This window comes from Aedes albopictus, chromosome 3, assembly GCF_035046485.1.
Source record: "Aedes albopictus strain Foshan chromosome 3, AalbF5, whole genome shotgun sequence".
NCBI classification, from domain to species: Eukaryota; Metazoa; Arthropoda; class Insecta; order Diptera; family Culicidae; genus Aedes; species Aedes albopictus.
This window is the reverse complement of record NC_085138.1, coordinates 1604465-1624631: the sequence shown is the minus strand read 5'-3', so window position 1 is coordinate 1624631 and position 20167 is coordinate 1604465. Positions and strand designations below refer to the sequence as shown.

Below are 20167 nucleotides of genomic sequence, written 5' to 3'. Positions count from 1 at the left end.
TAACGAGAGTGCGAAAAAACACTCTTTTCGCTATAACTTTTTTGTTTTTTAATATTTTTCAACCAAATTTTGACACAAGATGCGGATATCCTTTTAGTTTAGGGATTTTCCAGGAACTTTTGGAATGGCCACCTGGTTCCGGAGTTTTTCTGGAATCAAATTGGGTCATGAATGAACTAGAATGATAGAAACATATATCTGGAAGTCCATACCGGTCACTAAGTGCCTTGGAACCAGTTTTACGGATGTTCCGGGGAATCGGCTCCGGGGTCAATTTTTGAATATGATTCAATACCATCATGCGACACCTCAAACTTCGTGATTTTTCAAGATACATCATTTTGAACTGTTTTTGTGTAATCCGAAATACTTTTGGCCATTTTGGAACCGAAAGGCGGATTTCACGGGAATTGGTTCCGGTGGTCCCGGGGTCAAATTTTCTAAGATGAATAAACACCATCATGCGACACCTCAAGCTTCATGATTTTGAAAGTTATAGAATATTATTACGATGATTGGTCATTTAGACTACATTTGGACATTTTGGAATCGGTTTACCGATTTTCCGTAATCCAGTTCCGGGGCAAAGTTTTGGAAATGGTGCAATACTGTCATTTGGAATTTCAAATATCGCGGTTTTCAAAATACACCATTATGTGCTAGTATGGCGTTGTATGGAATACTTCTGGCCATTTTCGAACCGACAAACTGATTACCGGGAAATGATTCTAGCGGCTCCGGGTTCCATTTTTCGAATGTGAACGAAACAGTATCATGCGACACCTCAAAATTCGTGGTTTTTCAAGATATGTACATCATTCTGAGCTGTTTTTGTGTTATCCAAAATACTTCGTCCTGGTATTTCTTCAAGGCCTTCTTCATGGGGTTTTCAAGGAATACCTCTATCGATTCTTCCAGTGAAGGTATGGATTCCTCCCGATATTTCTTCAATATGCTTCTCTTGGGATTTTCCAGGCATCCCTGAAGTTTCACCAGACATTTTTGCAGAGATTCCTCCAGTAATCCCTCCTAGGATTATTCTAGAAATTCCTACTGTGATACCTCCCGAAATACTTCTAGGGATTTCTCTCGAGATTTATATTGGTTTTTTTCAGGAATTCTTGGTGAGATTATTCAAGACAATCTTCTTGAGATTCTTCCAGAAGTTTCTCCGGCGATTCCTCCAGGAATTCCTTCAGAGATTTTGGCCTGGGATTTCTCGAGGAATTCCTCATGGGATTCCTCCAAGAACTCGTTTCGGCCTACCTCCAAGAATTGATTGCCTGCAATTCCTTCAGGGACTCTTTCACGGATTTCTCCAGAATACTTTTAAAGATTATTCCAGGGACTTCTCTAGGCATTCCTCTTGGTATATATTCAAAAAACATCTTTGAGGATTCCTCCAAGCATTCCTTATGGGATTTCACAAGAGAATTCTTTAGTAATACCCACTTGTCTTAAGAATAATCACTAGAAGTATCACCAGAGGCATTTCTGGAAGTATCCTAGGATGACTACTCGAAAGAAACCCAGCAAGAATGTCAAGAGAAATCCATAGAGGTTTTCCTGCAGCTATCACAATAAAACTTTCTGGAGGAGTCATAGAGGATATTCCCGAAAGAAACACAATGGGAATCGCTAGTTGAATCCCAGCTGGAGCTCCAGGAAGGAATCCATGGGAAACTTTCGGAGAAATCCCAGGATTAAGTTTCTGGAGTAATTACTCGAGGAAACACCAAAGGAACTTCTGGAAGAAACGTAGAAAGATTGCCTTGAATCATTCCAAGAGTTTTTGAAGGAACCCCAGGAGAAATTATAAGAAGAAACCCTAGAAAAGTTAGGTATTACAGTAAGAATTTCAGGATGAGTCCTGGGAGAAATTGCTGAAAGAATGACAGCAGGAATCGCTTTGACGAATCCAGCTGGAACTCCTTCAGGAAAGCCAAGAGGAGCTCCTGGAGGATTGCTCTGAGAAAATTGTGGGGGAATCCTGGGATATAATCTAAGATTTTCCAGAAGCTCTTCCGGTGATTGCTCCAGGAACGTCTTCAGAGATTTCCAGCTCAGGAATTCCAGCTGGGATCTCTTAAGCAGTTGCAACTGTGGTTCTGCCAACAAATTCTCCTAGGACTTTTCCAAAAGTTCTTGTCTTGATTAGTACCTTCAGGAGTTCTTGTAGAATTTCTCTAGAGATTTCTTGTGGGATTTATACAAGAATATTTGCTGGGATTATTCAAGGCAATATTTTCAACATTCTGCACAAAGTTCCTCCGGCGATTCTTCTAGGAATTCATTTAGAGATTTTATCGCGGGATTCCTTCACTAATTTCTCATGGGATTCCTCCAGGAGCTTCTGGTGACCTTCCTCCAGAAATTTCAGCTGTAATTCATCAACAAACTCTTCCTGCGGTTCTTTCAACTATTCTAACTGTGAAACTTCAAAAGTTCTGCTAGGGATTCTTCTAGAGCTTTCTCATGGCTTTTTGCTGGAATCCTGTCTGGAAAACCTCCTGGAATTTTTGCTGTAATTTCTTCGGTTGTTCTTCCAGGGATTTCTCCAACGAATCATCCAGGAATTCCTCCAGAGATTTTATCCAAAGACTTTTCCAGAAATTCCTCATGAAATACCTGCAGAAACTCCTCATGACCTTCCTCCAAAGATTCCTCAACCAACTTCTCCTGCGGTTCTTCCAACAATTCCTGTCTCAGAAATTTTAACTATGGTACCTCCAGGAGCTCTTCTAGTGATTCCTATAGGATTTTACCCGGCATTCTTGCTGGATTATTTCCGGGAAATCTAAGTGAGATTTTTTCAGCACTTCCTCATGTGATTTCTTCAGGGCGTTCTCTATGAGTTCCTCCAGAATACCTCTACCGGTTCTTCCAGGAACTTCTCTAGACATCCAGATATTTTTTCTAGGATTTTTTCTTTGCATTTCGCCAGAAATTCTTACTGGGGTTTCTTTAGAAAGTCCTGCATAGTTTCCTTCAGCAATTCCTCTTAAAACATCTGCTGAAATTTACACAAATTTACATTTGCTAGGGACCGACTTGCCTGTTTTGCAGTTAATTAGGGGGTAACTTTCGCTGAGACCGTCCCACTATTTACACCATGTCTTCAAAAATATTTAAGGTGGTGATTTTCTGAAAGTCCCCCCCCCCCCCAAAAGTAAGAAAAAAGCATTTGATTAATCAATTTGATGGACCCCCCGTTAGTTAGAGCCACAACTATTTTTTCGGACCACTCGATTTTAATCAATTGTTGGCTTATTTAAACCGTTATAACTCAAAAGTTTCTCCAAAAACCACCTCATAACAAAATGTTGTTGAAAAGAGAAAAGAAAGGGCTACTGTTTACAGTTATAAAAAGTTGGGTCGGCCATATTGATTTTGGTCGCCATCTTGGATTTTTACACCAAAACTGTTTTTGCACCATGTTGGCAACCGTCGATTTTCAAAATTTTTACGTCAATCGAAAGCGAGGACATTTTTACACAACATATCAAAAATTTAGAGATGTATTTTGTTTCTATCAAAAGTTATCTGCACTTTTGTAAATCAAGACACTTTAGCGCACTGGGTCAGGTGCCGGTTGTTTACATAAATGCAGCGTTATTTCCCAGTGTTTACGAAAATTTATTTAAAATCTGAATCCACTAATAAAAAGTTGAAAGTTTCAGCTTTTCAAAACACCAAAAAAGTTTAAAAATAAATGCCGCATCATTGAGAAACAGTTAAAAACGGGAACGAACCTCATATTTTCCCTAATTTGACTGCAGGTACCGTTGTGTATGCATGCAGGCGTATTCTCTGATGCTGTTGGATGTCGTTGCCGGTGCGCATGGAAATGTATGAAGAAAACGTGTCATAATCAACAAAAGTGCAGATAACTTTTGATAGAAAAAAGATACATCTCTAAATTGTTGATATGTTGTGTTAAAATGTCCCCGCTTTCGATTGACGCAAAAATTTTGAAAATAGGTGGTTGCCACCATGGTGCAAAAACTGTTTTGGTATAAAAAGCCAAGATGGCGGCCAAAATCAATATGGCCGACCCAACTTTTTATAACTGTTAATAGTAGCTCTATCTTTCCTCTTTTCAACAACATTTTGTTATGAGGTGGTTTTTGGAGAAACTTTTGAGTTATAACCGTTTAAAAGAGCCAACAATTGATTAAAATCGAGGGGTCCGCAATAATGGTTGTGGCTCTAACTAACGGGGGGTCTATCAATTTGAGTAACCAAATGCATTCTTCTTACTTTTTTGAGGAGGACATTCAGAAAATCACCACCTTGAACTTTTTTGTAGACATGGTGTAAATAGTGGGACGGTCTCAGCGAGAGTTACTCAGGATCAGAAATGCTCTGAAAGTATGCAACTACTTCGGTTGCTAGCGCTGTATTTCTCCTGAACGATAGAAGAACCCTATAAATGCGCATTATAAATAGGATAATATTCACAAGCTAAAATCGAACATGTAACAGAAAAATAGAACTGGTAACACAACCTTCACCAACTGAGAAGAAATGTTTGTGGATGATTGCAAAGCATTTTACACAACATCGAACAAATCAAATTGTCTGAAGGAAGATCGAGTGTTGCTTAAACGGTAACGGCTCTGAATTACTCTTGTTGCACCATGAGTGCCAGAAAACGAGAGAATTTAACGCCAAATTTGGCGCCAGATAACTTAACCTAACATAATCTATGGATAAGCAATCGCGTCTTCAATGCCTGTGTTACAGTAAGGACAACACAGTGGTTTTTTTAGTTGGGCTCCATTATTACAAATAAAATAAATAGACTAATTATTGCCCCACGTTAGAGCCACATCACGAACAAACAATAAGGAACCCTATAAATGTTCTACAGTTGACTCTCTACATGTCGATATTGAAGTGACCATCGAGAAAGGGAGAGATCGAATTCAAGAACCAATTTGAAATGCACACTAGATTGAAAAAACCGTCCGTAACCAGGAAAAACCGTCAACAAACAAACGTCACTTCGGTTTCTCAGAATGTTTTGCACCTAAGAAACAAGATCTAGCAACCTGTAAAAACAGGCATATCGACATATGGAGAGAAAATTTAGAACAAAAACGAACGAGATCGCATCGAGATAGAGAGATATCGAGATAAGGAGGTATCGACATGTAGAAATTTAAAATGTATGCAGATTGAAGGGACCCACCAAACCATCGAGATAGGAAGAGATATCGAGATGTAGATCATCGACATGCGGAGAGTCGACTGTATTTTATTTTTCCATCACGAGACGGGTTTTATTGCAAGACGGCTGCATGTTGATGTCCGTGCACGTGCTAGGGACCGACTTGCCTGTATTACAGTTAATTAGTATAAGAAATGCTCTGAAAGTATGCAACTACTTCGGTTGCTAGGGCTGTATTTCTCCTGAACGATAGAAGAACCCTATAAATGCGCATTATTAGGATAATATTCACAAGCTGAACATGTAATCGAACATGTAACAGAAAAATAAAACCGGTAACAAGCCCTGCTATTTTTTTAAAGGAGGAATTCGCTAAGGAAGTCAATAAAATGAATTTTCAAAGAAATCTCTTAAGAAACATCTGGAAGAACTGAAGAATCCCCTCCATGTACTCCTAGAATTATTCATTGAAAACTTCCTTGAGAAATTCCAAGTAATAAACTGCCGTTGTCTCATGTTAATAGTAATTCCCAGAGAATATGGGGCAACTATGCTGGACACGGTAGTAAAGCTTTGGAAAAACTCCTGCAGGAGCACCGGTGAAATGCATGAAAGAATTCCTGAAGAAAGGTCTGAATGAATCCTGAAAGGAATTAATAAAGCACTCCTTGCATGTGTACGTGGAAGAACTTTTGGAGAAATCCCTGGAGGAACATCTAGAATAATCTCTTGGGAATTTACTAAGGGAATTTCTTTAGAAATGACAATAAATAGTTCGTAGAGGAATGTAAGGGCAAATGCCTGAAAAAATCCTTGAAGTAGTTATTTTAAAAAAAAAAAAAACAACAAGAAAAATGCATGGGACCAAGTAAAATGCGATTACAGATTATTTTCAAACAAAGTTATCCTTACTTTCTATATAGGATATTTCCACCAAACACCCTTTTGGCTTATTATTTTTTTTACTAGACAAGACAATCAATTCTATACTAGATTCTGAGCAGTGCAGTAATAATGAAGTTACTCAGAAACTTGATATCTTTGTTCGATATGAAGCTCCCATTTCAAGATTTAAAAAAAAATCACATGTCCCTTTGCTTCAACAATGATTTTTCTACGATTCGAATTGTTGCGTATGCTTACGGAACAAATAAAGTCCGATTCCACGTAGAAAATTCTCCATGACAATATTGATTGAGTAAATATCAATTTCTGTTTAAACAATACTCTATGATGGAGTACAATTTATTGATTCATGGTAACCGGGTACAGGCAACAAGTATTTATTCCACCACCTCCCACAACCAATCTGTTGATTCCCACAGTCGGTGGTATTTCAATCACTTCCATCATTCTCTGAATCAGTCCTTCATAATAAATCGTAACTGTCACCGGCAGTTCACACATCATGGCGGGTTCGCCGAAATTGCCACCTTACAGCCTGCTGTGATTCCCTGCAATTACCACACTACAGTTTCATGGCCTTCTGATTGAACAAACCGCACCAAGACCTCGTTCATTCTGATACAAGTGGTCCTTTCATTTTTATTGCAGATTGTTGTGATGCATTAACGATGCCCAACCAAAATGAGAATTAATCATTGCTCGAGCCCAGCAGCAACCATCGCCGTCGCCGACAACTGCTGCTCGTGAACAATAAAAAAGATTGATAATAAACAGCACGTCAGGCCACATATAAAATGCTGCTATGAGGCATCCAACGTTTCGGATTATATTGACCCTCGTTTCGCTGCACCACCTCACCGGATCGATACAAGGTAGGTTTGGGTTGGGTCGGCTTTGGCTTTGGTTTTGGGGTTTGCTTCGGTTCGGGGATGACAATTTGCAATTTTCCCACTCTCTGTACCTCGCCGCCAGGGATGCTAAACAAGTTTTTTGTTTCATATCTGTATCAGGCTTTATTTGCAATCTGTCTCGTTGAACTGATTTGTAATCTTTAACGTTTTAAAACTTGCTTGAAACTACCCAACTAACATTTTCAGCGCTATAAGCTTCAGTCATTTGCTTTCTGTTGTGTAACCATCGAGTAAAAGCAGTCAACGCTGAATAAAAGGAAAGCTAGTCAAATATAAATCGTAAGCTAATACACGACTGCAAAACAAGCATCATACAGCTACCAAACTCGGTTTTCAGAAATTCATTGCTTGTCACTGGGGCTGCCTTTACTCCACCGTATTCCAACTCCGGGAGATTTCCCGGAAGATGTGAAAACTTGAACACATCGAATAGGAGTCCCCACTAACAAAACAGCTGCTACTATACAGTACAATTCGTTATACTGACAAATCCCCAAACCAGCAGCGCTTTAAAGGCCGTTATGCGATTTCATTACGGCTAGAAGCTGTAATAAAGAAACTGTTGGTTTACCAACACGGCTTGTCGGATATAAACATTATTGTCAAAACAAACTTTATGCGGGATATATAGCTACTACACAAATTCTTTACAGCTATCCATGTATGTGCTGTGAAATTATTTGGGTTGCTTCTATTGCACTTTAATTCAATGCCGGAAGATTTGCCGGAAGATGTGCAAATCGAGTAAGAGTCCCAGCCACTACAGCAGCTGCTTTTATACAATTCGTTTTGTAATGTTGCCAAAACACAAAACAGCAGCGCTTCGTAGCCGTTTAAAGAACACTCTTTCAGCTAGAAGCTGTGAAGAAGAATCTGTTGGCGCAACCACACAGCTTGTTCAATGTAAACATTATTGCGTTTGACGTTTCACAAGCTTTTACAGCAAGATGAAGTTGGGTAAGGTTTCTTGTGGCACAATTATGAAGCCTTGTCTGGAGTAAAACAAAACGGGCTATTTTCTATGTTATTTATATATAGCAGTGTGGCAGCGAGGACATCATCGGGACCAGTGGATACGGAGATCGGGAGTTCGATTCCAAGTAGCGGCAAGTACTTTAATTATTCAATTTTAAAAGCGTTAATTCCAGTTTCACATGCATTGTGACACGGTATCCATAACCTAATTATATTTAATCGATTAATTTGGGGATGCCGTATAACTATTATTTAACAACTGTAAAAAGGCTGAAAAAGCGCCTTCTCAAGATGTTATTCAGTTAGTGGTTACATAGGAGCCGAGAAAAGAGCTATGACTAGGTGGCATAGAAGCTGATCGCACAGCATGTACAAGCTGATTAAGTTCGCCAGATTCATTGGTATAGGGCTTGCATAGAAGCTTCCGTCCATATGTACAACACAGTAACTCAGCATCAAGCCGTATTAAGGACGCTTTGTTGACGTTTACATTCACAATAAATGTTAGTTGGGTAAGGCCTCGAGTACACGGGGTCAAATATTTGACAAAGGGTGAACTAATGAGAAAACATCTATTTGACATTGATTAAAATTCTACCGAGTCTAACCAAAAGTTTGAGTACCGTGATTTCGGGTGAATTTGATCAGTGGGGTGAAATTGATCGACATGAGGGAAATTTTTATTTGTCAAAAATAAAGCTTTGAGCTTAAAACAATTTGTAGAAAATAACCATTATCTGGCTCAAGGGTTATCGAATGATGAGTTCACATGTTTTACAGCTAGTTAGTCACATATTTCTGTATTAAATTTAATATTTTCCGAAACTGCATGTTTGGCGATTTTCAAAGACACTTTCAAACTTTTGTCAGCGTAGCTGTATCGCACATGGAATGAATATTCGAATGAATGTTTATAGCTGCCAGGTGTTCGCTTAACCCGATTACGTCAACAAAAGTTCTATAAATATTGATATTTATGCATAAAATTGTACTTTTTCTAAAGTAATAACTTGTTTAGTATGAAAATTGCATAGTTTTAGGCGTTTGCTTTAGATTTGTTAAATTTAAAATTTAAATAGGTAAGAATTTACTAAACTTGTAAAAGCTTTACAAAGTTTTTCGTATTCTGGGATGGATGATTCAGGTGGAAAATTTATTTTCAGCACTTACAAAGACATTTCACTGACTGATCAATTTCACCCCGAAACTAAAATTTTTGATTTTTTATTTTAAATGACATTTATTGTAATAAAATGATTTACAGTAAAAGTTTCAACCTCGTTGACTGATGAAACCCGTGATCGTACTTGTTTTAAAGCATTGAGTTTGACCATATCGATTACTATTAAAAAATTAGAAGCCAAAAACTGTGGAAAGTGATCAATTTCACCCGAAATCACGGTATTGGTTTGTTTTGGTATATTTGGCCCTGTGTACTAGCCGCTTAATAGTTGTTGTAGTAATTTTACATGTCACGCATACAGGGGATACTCAAAATAACTGGGACAGGTGAAATTTTCACTTTTCAAAAAAAATATACAACTAGCTGTATTATTTATTATTTCTTTATTATAGAGATTTTCAGCCCTAGGCTGGTTCATCTCTTCAACTAGCTGTAACTTTTCGAAAAGGGCATCAAATTTTCTCAAATTTTTACTGTAAGTTCATCAATAAGTTGTGTATCAGTGGTCCAATTTTGGAAAAGATCGAACTATTCTTCACGAAGTTAGGAAGACTCTAGAAAAAGTATAATTATCCGATAGTCAACTTTGAGCTGTTATATCTTCGGATTCCGTGAAGCGAATGCAATGAAATTTTGATCATTCATGACTCATATAATGAGCTATTGAAAACTTTTTACTAAACTTGAAATTCTTTACACGAAAGAAAATTATAACGATTAGATTATTTTTTTAATATAACATCAATTTATCCAAAACTTCATCATCGTTTCAAAATTTGAGATAGTAATTATAGTTCATTTAAATTTCCTCTAATTGGCTTGAATATATTTGGGTAACTCTCGCTGAGACCGTCCCACTATTTACACCATGTCTTCAAAAAATTTTAAGGTGGCGATTTTCTGAAGGTCTCCCCCCAAAAAAAGTAAGAAAAATGCATTTGGTTAATAAATATGATGGACCCCCCGTTAGTAAGAACCTCAACCATTTTTGCGGACCCCTCGGTTTTGATCAATTGTTGGCTCATTTAAACCGTTATAACCCAAAAGTTTCCCCAAAAATCACCTAATAACAAAATGTTGCTGAAAAGAGGAAAGATAGGGCTACTATTTACTGATTAACAAAAGTGCAGATAACTTTTGATAGGAAAAAGATACATCTCTAAGTTTTTGACATGTTGTGTAAATATGTCCCCGCTTTCGATTGATGCAAAATTTTTGAAAATCAGTGGTTGCCAACATGGTGAAAAAACAGTGTTGGTATAAAAATCCAAGATGGCGGCCAAAATCAATATGGCCGACCCATTTTTTTTATAACTGTAAATGGTAGCTCTATCTTTCCTCTTTTCAACAACATTTTGTTATTAGGTGGTTTTTGAAGAAACTTTTGAGTTATAACGGTTCAAATGAGCCAACAATTGATCAAAACCGAGGGGTCCGCAAAAATAATTGTGGCTCTAACTAATGGGGGGTCCATCAAATTAAATAACAAAATGCATTTTTCTTACTTTTTTGAGGAGGACTTTCAGAAAATCACCATCTTAAACATTTCTAAGAACATGGTGTAAATAGTGGGACGGTCTCAGCGAGAGTTACCCTTTATGTTTCGAAGAAAAGCAACCAAATGGCCGGCATCAAATTGAAAAAGTAATGGGATGCATATTAAAAGTAGATAAATTTACTAAAAAACTCTAATTAATCCACCTAGCGGTGATGGCGCCTTTCTCATGTCTTCGAAACCCCATTTCAATAAAACTCAATTGAAATGTTGATGTATATCGCACTTTCATACAATTAACAGATATCCATTTCATGATATTAGAAATCATATCGTTTATCTGGCTTTTAATGTTTGAGCCTCAAACTCTTAAGAAAAAGATCCTATCTTGAATATGAAGCCGCTATTTAGGATTTAAGATTGCCATCTTGGATGTTCTGGTCGCCATTTTTGGCGTCCAGGAATCTTCCCTACGAAAAATATACTTCATTAAACAGCCGCCATCTTGAATCTGGAGCCGCCATCTTAGATTTCGGACCACCATCTTGGATATTCTAGTCGCCTATTTTTGGAATCCAGACATCATCCCCATACCAAATATACCAATAATGCATTGTTTCAGGCCCTAAAACTCCATTAAACAGCCACCATCTTAAATTTGGAGCCGCCATCTTAAATTTTTGATCGTTATCTTGGATATTCTGGTCGGCCTTTTTGGACTCCGGACATCTTCCTCATTCCAAATATACTCATAATTGCATGGTTTTAGAGCCTAGAACTTGACAGAACAGCCGTTAGAGTCTAAATCTCCACCAAACAGCCGCCATCTTGGATTTTAGATCGCCATCTTGTACATTCTGGTCGCCATTTTTTGACTCCGGGCATCTTCCCCATGCTAAATATACCCATATTGCATGGTTTTAGAGCCTTAAACTTTTTTTATACACACGGTCAGAAAATTCACTCATTTTCGAGCTAAAGTGGGACAACTCAAAATTGAGTAAATTTTTTTTCCAGCGATAGCGCTGGCCCAAGTGCGAAAATCTCATCAGTTTAAGCCGTATAATATTCTTGATGATGCGAAGAATATTATACGGCTTAAACCAGTTGGATTTTTGCACTTGGGCCAGTGCTATCGCTGGAAATGCAATTTACTCATTTTTTGAGCTGTTCCAGTTTAGCTCAGTTTTGTGTGAATCTTACTCATTTTAGAGTAACATTTTCTTAGCGTGCAGACGCTATTTTGAATTTGGAGCCACCAACTTGGATTTTAGACCGCCATCTTGGATATTCTAGTCGCCATTTTAGGAGTCCAGACATCTTCCCCATATCAAATATTCCCATATAGCATGCTATAAATCTCCATTAAACAGCCGCCATCTTGAATTTCGAGCCGCCACCTAGAACATTTGGCTGCCATATTGAATATTGGGCCGACATCGTGGAGCTTCTGGTCTCCAGTCTTGATTTCCGCACAAAACTCGTCACCCATGCTAAAGGTTACAAAAATCGCCGCAGTTTGATGTTTGATGATGGGGCTAGTTCAGTTTTATATACGGCCAGTTCTACCGGTGCTGGTCCGGATCACTGGAATGGCCATAACTCCGGAACGCCTTGGCCGATCTGGACCATTTTTGATAGCAAACAATTCAAGCTATAATCCGAAAAATCGACCAATGGGAAGTGCCTTAAAAGTGAGTGAACTTATTTTGCTCACATACATACATACCTACACACATACATACACACATACATAATCACAATTCGTCGAACTGAGTTGATTGGTATATGCGACTTGATCCTCCCAGCCTTTTTTTTCGAAAAATCGTTTTTTGAGTGAACGTAGGGTAAAAGCTCCCTTAGTGGAGGTAGTACCAATAGTGGAGGTAGTGGTAATTTAGCACTATTTCGACCAAAAAGCTCATAAATAACATTAATTCAGTTTTGTGTTCAGAATTTGCCGAAAACCCTATTTTAATCAATTATTTTCCTTAATTTTTTTGCTCCTTTGCACCTATAGTGGTGGTAGTGTTCCTATAGTGGTGGGTCCCATAAGAATTCAATGGGATGCGCCACTATAGGAACCAATGTTAAATTTTACCTCCATAATAGGAACCGTATACCTATAGTTGGTGCAAGTGATTTATTAGCAAATACTTAAATAAACAATGGTTTTTACATTTTTCCTAGAAAATTTAAGTGAAAAACAACCGATTAACGTTTTCAGACTTTTTATTTTGTGGTATTATCAATTTTATTTATTTATTTTACTACAAGGAGCTACTAATAGCACCACTATTGGTACATTTACCCTATAGTTTTTTAGAATACTAAGTGTACGAGAAAGGCCAAACATTACTTTCGAGCTTTTTTGCTTTAGTTATCTAACCAAACCAATAGATCCCAAGATCTTTTTTGGTAGCAAATTTAATAATCTTTCAAATGCGATAAGTTTGAACATTTTCAAGTTATAGCCAGTTTGAGGCAAGAAAAATCAAAAACATGTAAAGTTCAATTACTACGTAACGGTTGAGATTTGACCATATGCGTAAAACTTTTTTTCACCAATCTGAACCTGTTTGCTTGCTTACGTTCATAAGGTTATCGAAAAATCCGAACTTTGCTGTGTCGCATACATTGGTTCAGTTCAATTTTGTATTTGGCCACTTTCGGAGGGACACCTGGTTACCGCACTACCGGCTGTCCCTAATGTGGTCCTAACCTATTTTTTTATAACCAGTCATCAGGTTATCAGAAAAGCCGTTATTTGTTGTATCGCATGCATGGGTTTGGTACTCTTTTATATTTGGCCACATCCGTCGAGACCCCCGGAACCGGTTCCGGACAACTACCGGTTCAGATGTGGTCTGATACTGTTTTCCTGCTAACCGTTCATCAGGTTATCGAAAATGCCGCTGTTTGATGTGTCGCATACATGAGTTTGGTACTCTTTTATATTTGACCACTTCCGGTGGGACCTCCGGAACCGGTTCCGGAACACTACCGGTTCAGATATGGTCTGATTCTGTTTTCCTGCTTACCGTTCGTAAGATTATCGAAAATGCCTCTGTTTGATGTGTCGCATGCATCGGTTTGGTACTCGTTTATATTTGGCTACATCCGGCGGAACATCCGGAACCGGTTCCGGAGCACTACTGGTTCGGATATGGTCTGATACTGTTTTCCTGCTTTCCGTTCATCAGGTTATCGGAAATGCCGCTGTTTGATGTGTCGCATGCATGGGTTTGGTTCATTTTTATATTTGGCCATTTCCGGCGAGACACCCGGAACTGGTTCCGGAATACAACCGGCTGTCTCTAATGTGGTCCTAACCTATTTATTTGATAATCAGTCATGAGGTTATCAGAAAAGCCGATATTTGTTGTATCGCATGCATGGATTTGGTACTCTTCTATATTTGGCCACATCCGTCGGGACATCCGGAACCGGTTCCGGAACACTACCGGTTCAGATGTGGTCTGATACTGTTTTTCTGCTAACCGTTTATCGGATTATCGAAAAAGCCGCTGTTTGATGTGTCGCATGCATGAGTTATGTTCAATTTGATATTTGGCCACTTCCGGCGGGACACCCAGAACCGGTTCCGGAACACTACCGGTTCAGATATGGTCTGATACTGTTTTCTTGCTTACCGTTCATCAGATAATCGTAAATGCCGTGGTTTGATGGGCCGCACGCATGGGTTTGGTGCATTTTCATGTCTGGCCCCTTCCAGGGGTACCGGTTCCGGAACACCTAAATGGCCATTACTCCGGAACGGCTGGACCGATCTGAACCATTTTCAATAGGAAATAATGGGACCAGATTCCGCGTCGAATGAGCCGTCGATCGTTAAAATCGGTTGATATTTACTATCTAAAAGTGAGGTGACCTTTTTTTGTACACATACACACACACATACATACACACACACGTACATACACACACACAGACATCATCTCAACTCGTCTAGCTGAGTCGATTGGTATATGAAACTTGCCCCTCTGGGGGCTCTATCGAAATTTCATTTTTGGAGTGAACATATATAGCCTTTCGGTACACCTTGGTGTACGAGAAAGGCAAAAACGTAGAATAAATGAAATCGCTATAACTTTTTTTCTTAATAATAATTTTAAATTAAGTCGAATGTTTTTCAAAGTTCATTATATGAGTCATAAATGATCAAAATTTTATTGCATTCGGTTCATTGATTCAAGAGATATAACAGCTCAAAGTTGGCTATCGGTTAATTATACCTTTTTCTAGAATCTTCATAACTTCGTGAAGAATAGCCCGATCTTTTCCAAAATTAGACCTCTGATACACACCTAATTGATGCACTTACATTAAAAATTTGAGAAAATTTGATGCTCTTTTCGAACAGTTTCAGCTAGTTGAACATTTTTTGAAAAGTGTAAATTTGACTTGCCCCAGTTATTTTGAATATCCCCTGTATATACATATTTTCTGTGTCGACCTGCTAAATCTATATTCCTGGCATCCCTGCTCACCGCAAACCCACGAGCCAAGCCAACCAAATGAGAAAAATGCAAATACCCTGACTCTCTCGCACACCGTTTTTCTGAAAATTATCCTTTGTTTTTTCTGCTCCATTCCACCCAAAACCGTTTCGCTTGCCAGTCGCCAAAATCGGGCTAAATGATAACACTTTCAAAACAATACCGCGACACTTCTGGCACGATATCTCCCCGCCGTACACCGACCTGCCGGATGACGACGTCGAGGAGGAGTCTGAGGAAAGCACCACCCATGACCCGTATCCGTTTTTCGACGAAACGAACATGACGGCAAATGTAACCACACAGCTTGGGAACGACGTGTATCTGCACTGTCGCGTAAACGATCTGAGGGAACGAACCGTACGTACATTACATACCACCATGCTTAGGTTCCTTTGGAGGGTAATTAACTCAAGAAGCCTAATTTGTGTATCATTTCCTTGTATGTGTGTCTGTATGTGCCAACTTGGTGCTAATATGCGGGCATCATCCTTCCATCTTTCGCAGGTGACTTGGGTGCGCCGAAAAGGAGATGACATCCATTTGATCACAGTAGGCCGCCACACGTACAGCAGCGACTCGCGCTACTCCTTGCAGTACCAGGCCCCGAACGATTGGCAGCTGCTGATCCAGTATGCAAATGAACGAGATGAGGGTCTCTACGAGTGTCAGATATCGTCCCACCCACCGTTGGTGTTTCTCGTCTATCTGATCGTAGTCGGTAAGTTAAAGCAGCAGCAGCAGCAGCAATCCTTTCTCAGCCAGGGCAATCGGATTCCTATCAGCCTACTGCGTGAGCACGCGCAAATTATGGGATCAATAATGAGCTTTGGGCTGCTAATAATGGAAATATTCATTCCATTATTTCCAGGCGTAAAGTGATGTTAGGTATGCATTAACATAGAGATAGCTTGGCAAACAGATAAACATATATTTTGTACTTGTACTGGCCAACAGCCAGGCATATATTATATCCATCAGTCTCGGACACTATCAAATGAATGCTCATTTTTTGTGCATTGTAATTTTAGCATGCATATTGTTATCCACAGAATTGTATATAATGCAAAACAAATTTATTTAATATTTCCAATCGGGGAGCGGATCTGGTATGATGGTTAGAACTCTTGACCATCACGCCGAGGACCTGGGATCGAATCCCACTCCCGACAAACTCGCAAAATGTGAGTTCTTCCTTCGGAAGGGAAATAAAGCGTGGGTCCCGAGATGAACTAGCCTAGGGCTAAAAATCTCGTTAATACAGATAAAAAAAAAAAAAAAATATTTCCAATCGATTTGGGATTTGGAATGGAATGCTACTATTTTCCTCTTTTTTCAAAGTCCCCTGCATCACAAACCTGACTTAACCGCACAGTGTACACCAGTGTTTCCCAAACTTTAAGGAGGTATCGCCCCCTAAGAGCTTCAAAAAAACATTTTCGCTCCCCTAGGTGAGATTTAATTTTTCTATAGTAGAAGGCTAAAACGGTGCTTAGTTGAAGCCTTTAAAAGCGCTACTGTGGCCAAGCTAGTAACTTTCATTCTCGTTAAATTATTTAGTAATTGCGTTGATTTTAATTTAAATGAAAAATACTGAATTTTAAACGTGTTTACACAAATATTGATATTATATTTGTGCCTTCTTTTCAAATAATTGTTGATTGAGCATTGATTAGTCGAGATAGAACGCACGCTGAAGACCTATGAACACTCGGTATTATCAACCATGTTTTACAATGAGCCATTTTACGAAGTGACAACAATGTTGATGATGATATTGATTTTCACGGGTTATTGGACGCTACCTTCTGTCAAAATTCATTCATAAAATCGGCTCATAAAATGGACTATTGTTCCAAAAAGGGAGTTTTTCAACGCCTGAGAGGCAATGTTTGGTCACAAGTAGTGAAATAGGACTGCTGGAGAATTGGAAAACAATTACAAAAATATATTATGTGTAAAAAGTACAACTCAGAAAAAGATCGACGTATTTTCAAATGTGGATACTTTTCTCAGCAATAGAAAAATAAGATAAGCCAGTGACCCAAATAAACAAGCTTCTTGTAAAGTTAAATGCTTCCTGTGTTTTGAATGAGTTGTCGAATAAGTAAACATGCAGCATTTATAACTAGATTTTGAGGAAATTCAACGGAGAATTCTTTCATGTTTTCAAATTGATTTCCAGAAAAGTTTGGAAATTCTCCGGGAAGCTTCGTTGAAACATTTTAAAACACTAGGGTATCGCGCCACTTGGGCGGTGGCTTCTATATTCGTCTGTTTTCCACTATAACTCAGTCAATTTTGAACCAATTGACTTGAAATGTTGTACACGGTAGATACTATACCTATCTCGCCACATTCCAAAAGTTGTGTCAATTGGTTCAAATTTGACTGAGTTATAGTGGAAAACAGGAGAATATAGAAGCCACCGCCCAAGTGGCGCGATTCCCTATGTGAAGTATTTGGTAAACACTGTATGTTGAATTTCATCAGAAAAGTGTTATGTAATTTTTTTAAACCTCATGTTTTTGATTGATAAGTCTATGAAGAAATTCGCCTACGAATTAAAAAACAATTTTGCTCATTACATTGAGAAAAAAAACTTTGTTCCTTTCATATTTTTTACAAAAACTATAATCACAATTCACAAATGTTCGCCATAGGAGTTTCTAAATCACAGAAATCCTTGTGTAACAGTCTGACTTGTTTTGTTTTCAAAATTTCATCAGAGGCCACATAAAAACCAATAATTCTGTAAAATCAAGTCGATGTTTAAGTATGTTTTTATGATTCAGTAAACATTTTTGACTTGTAATTCAATACTATTGATGTTTTCCAATCAGTGAAAAAATCGCCCCCTTTTTAGTATTTTCGCCCCCCAACTTCAATTTTTTTAAATTTTCGCCTCCCTGGGCATGATTTTCGCCCCCAAGGGGGCGTTTTCGCCCACTTTGGGAATCACTGGTGTACACGATCTCAATTTGTCAATTAGCAACATTCTGTGCCTTCTAATCAATTGCAAGTTTTTCCGTATGATTCAGACCTACCAGAAATGTGGTGGCAGTTACATTGTATATTATATAAATCAATTGAAACAGAGGAAGATTCAAATATTACGTCCATCATTTTTCGAGAATCCGTGACCTCTTCTCCCTTCTGTTACTCAATGTCTCTGTACCTAATACACGTATTGTCACACTATTGTAGACCCCTCCCCTCCTCTAAACATTGTTCAGGACGTAATTTGTTCCCAAACTAATTGTAATACATTCATTTAGGTAATGAGTCGGAACTACCTAAACAGAATTTAAAATTAAATGAATTCATTACAATTCATTAAATGGATTCAGGTTGTTGCCTAAACAGATTTCAAGATTGCAAAAAGGTTTAAGTAGGACGAGTTGTTTGGAGATTTCCCGGTGTCCAGGGACTTTCAGGGGAGGGGGTATTCAGAGGCGTCACAGGAGGGTCTCTGATACTTTACAGCTGTCCGTGGGAGTTTCAGACGGGTTTCGGATGTTTTGCAGGAAGTTTCAAAGGATTACAACGGGTTTCGGAGGCACTACAGACGGTCCGAGGGGGTTTTAGTAGGCATTTGGGAGCATCCATAAATGATGTAGCATTTTTTGGTCGGTGTTTGATACCCCCTTCTCCCTTGTAGCCCGTTTTCCAATACTTAATACATGGATCTTACCAAAATCAGAGATTTCCCCTCCCACTAATAGTGGACAGGAGTTGGCGGCTACAACGTACGAGGGCTTTGTGGTCACCAAAATAAACGGCATCTTCTTCTGTAGCTGCTATGCGCCTCTGCGGTGGCCGATCGAGCAGTTTACGCAGATGCTGGACTGCTTGACGACCGTGTTGACAAAGCGAAGGCCGGTGATAATAGTCTTTCAGGCCAGCTGGGAAACTGGAGAGGTAATGACAGGAAGGTCACCAATGAGAAACTTGTCCGGATTGGAAAATCTCTTAACGTATGTAAGGCTCCAGATCTGGACGGAGTTCCGAACCTGACCTTAAAAGTAGATATTGTTTAGGTCTGCTATGCGGAAATGACTGGACGAGAGAGTTTTCCCAAGGGTTTAAAAGCTGCAGAGCCTGATAATATTGCCGAAGTCGGGAAACCCCTTGGAGATCTATCGGTATTTTGACCAATATGCATGATTGCCATAGCGGGGAAGGTGCTCAAAAAGATCATCCTCAACAAGCTGTTGAGGCACATTGAGGGTGTAAATGGTCGAGTAATCAGTTCCGGAAGGGGAGGTCGCCGAAGAAGCTATCCTGTGTGACTCTGGATATGAGGAATGCGTTCCTGCGTATGAGCCAGTTAGTTTACTTTCAATTACTTCAGTTAGTCGAGTTCTAGTTTACGATACAGAGGTGACTTGGAAGTGCTTTCACATACCCTCAGAAGCCCTGCAAGGTTCCCGTGGTATGTAATGTCATGTACGACGAGGTGTTGAGGTTAAAGTTCCCAGCGGAATGGCAATTGTTGGCCTCGCTGACGGCTTTACGAATGATCGAAGAAGTCGCATTGACTATTGTCCACTCGATCGTAGTTGTGGATAAGTGGATGAGGTCCTGGAAACTGGAATTGACTCCCAACAAAACTGAGGTGGTGGTTGAGAACAACTGAAAGTTGCTATAACTCCGAATCGTTCCGTCAAACACTTGGGGGTGATGATCGACGATAAGTTTACCTTCGGTACCTACGTTTATTATGTTTGAAAAAGAGCCTCCACAGCTATAGTGAAACCGTGAAATTGTTTCGGATTATGCCCAATAGATCTGCGGTATATGCCAGTAAGCGCTTCTGGCTAGTGTCGTCTCGTTCATACTAAGGAATGTCGGCCCGGCGTGTTGCACAGCGCACACTGCGGCAGAACGTTATTTTGGACAGACAAAACCTCTAGTGCTCTTGATGATTCTGTCACATTCGCCCGAAAACCATTCGTCCGAATGACAAACGCCCGAATAGACCATTCGCCCGAAAGTTATCCG

At 39.2% G+C, this 20167-nt stretch overlaps 3 protein-coding genes across 5 annotated transcripts in view; all 3 read left to right on the top strand.

Moving 5' to 3' along the window:
* The window catches only part of LOC109411216 (dynein axonemal intermediate chain 7), a 132789-nt gene extending 125905 nt beyond the window's left edge, over positions 1-6884 (top strand). For all 3 annotated transcript variants that reach the window (XM_062842366.1, XM_029864532.2, XM_062842365.1), the window contains one exon: positions 6728-6884. The gene's annotated coding sequence lies outside the window, so the exon portion shown is untranslated. The remainder of the gene's footprint in view (positions 1-6727) is intronic.
* Positions 1-20167, top strand: part of LOC134289565 (uncharacterized) — a 246262-nt gene that overhangs the window by 137717 nt on the left and 88378 nt on the right. The gene's annotated exons all lie outside the window — the stretch shown is intronic.
* Positions 6882-16045, top strand: LOC109411214 (uncharacterized). Its single transcript, XM_062855847.1, has 4 exons — positions 6882-6951; positions 15285-15523; positions 15671-15956; positions 16035-16045. Exons 1-4 carry the CDS (start codon positions 6882-6884, stop codon positions 16043-16045), a joined length of 606 nt encoding a protein of 201 aa, XP_062711831.1.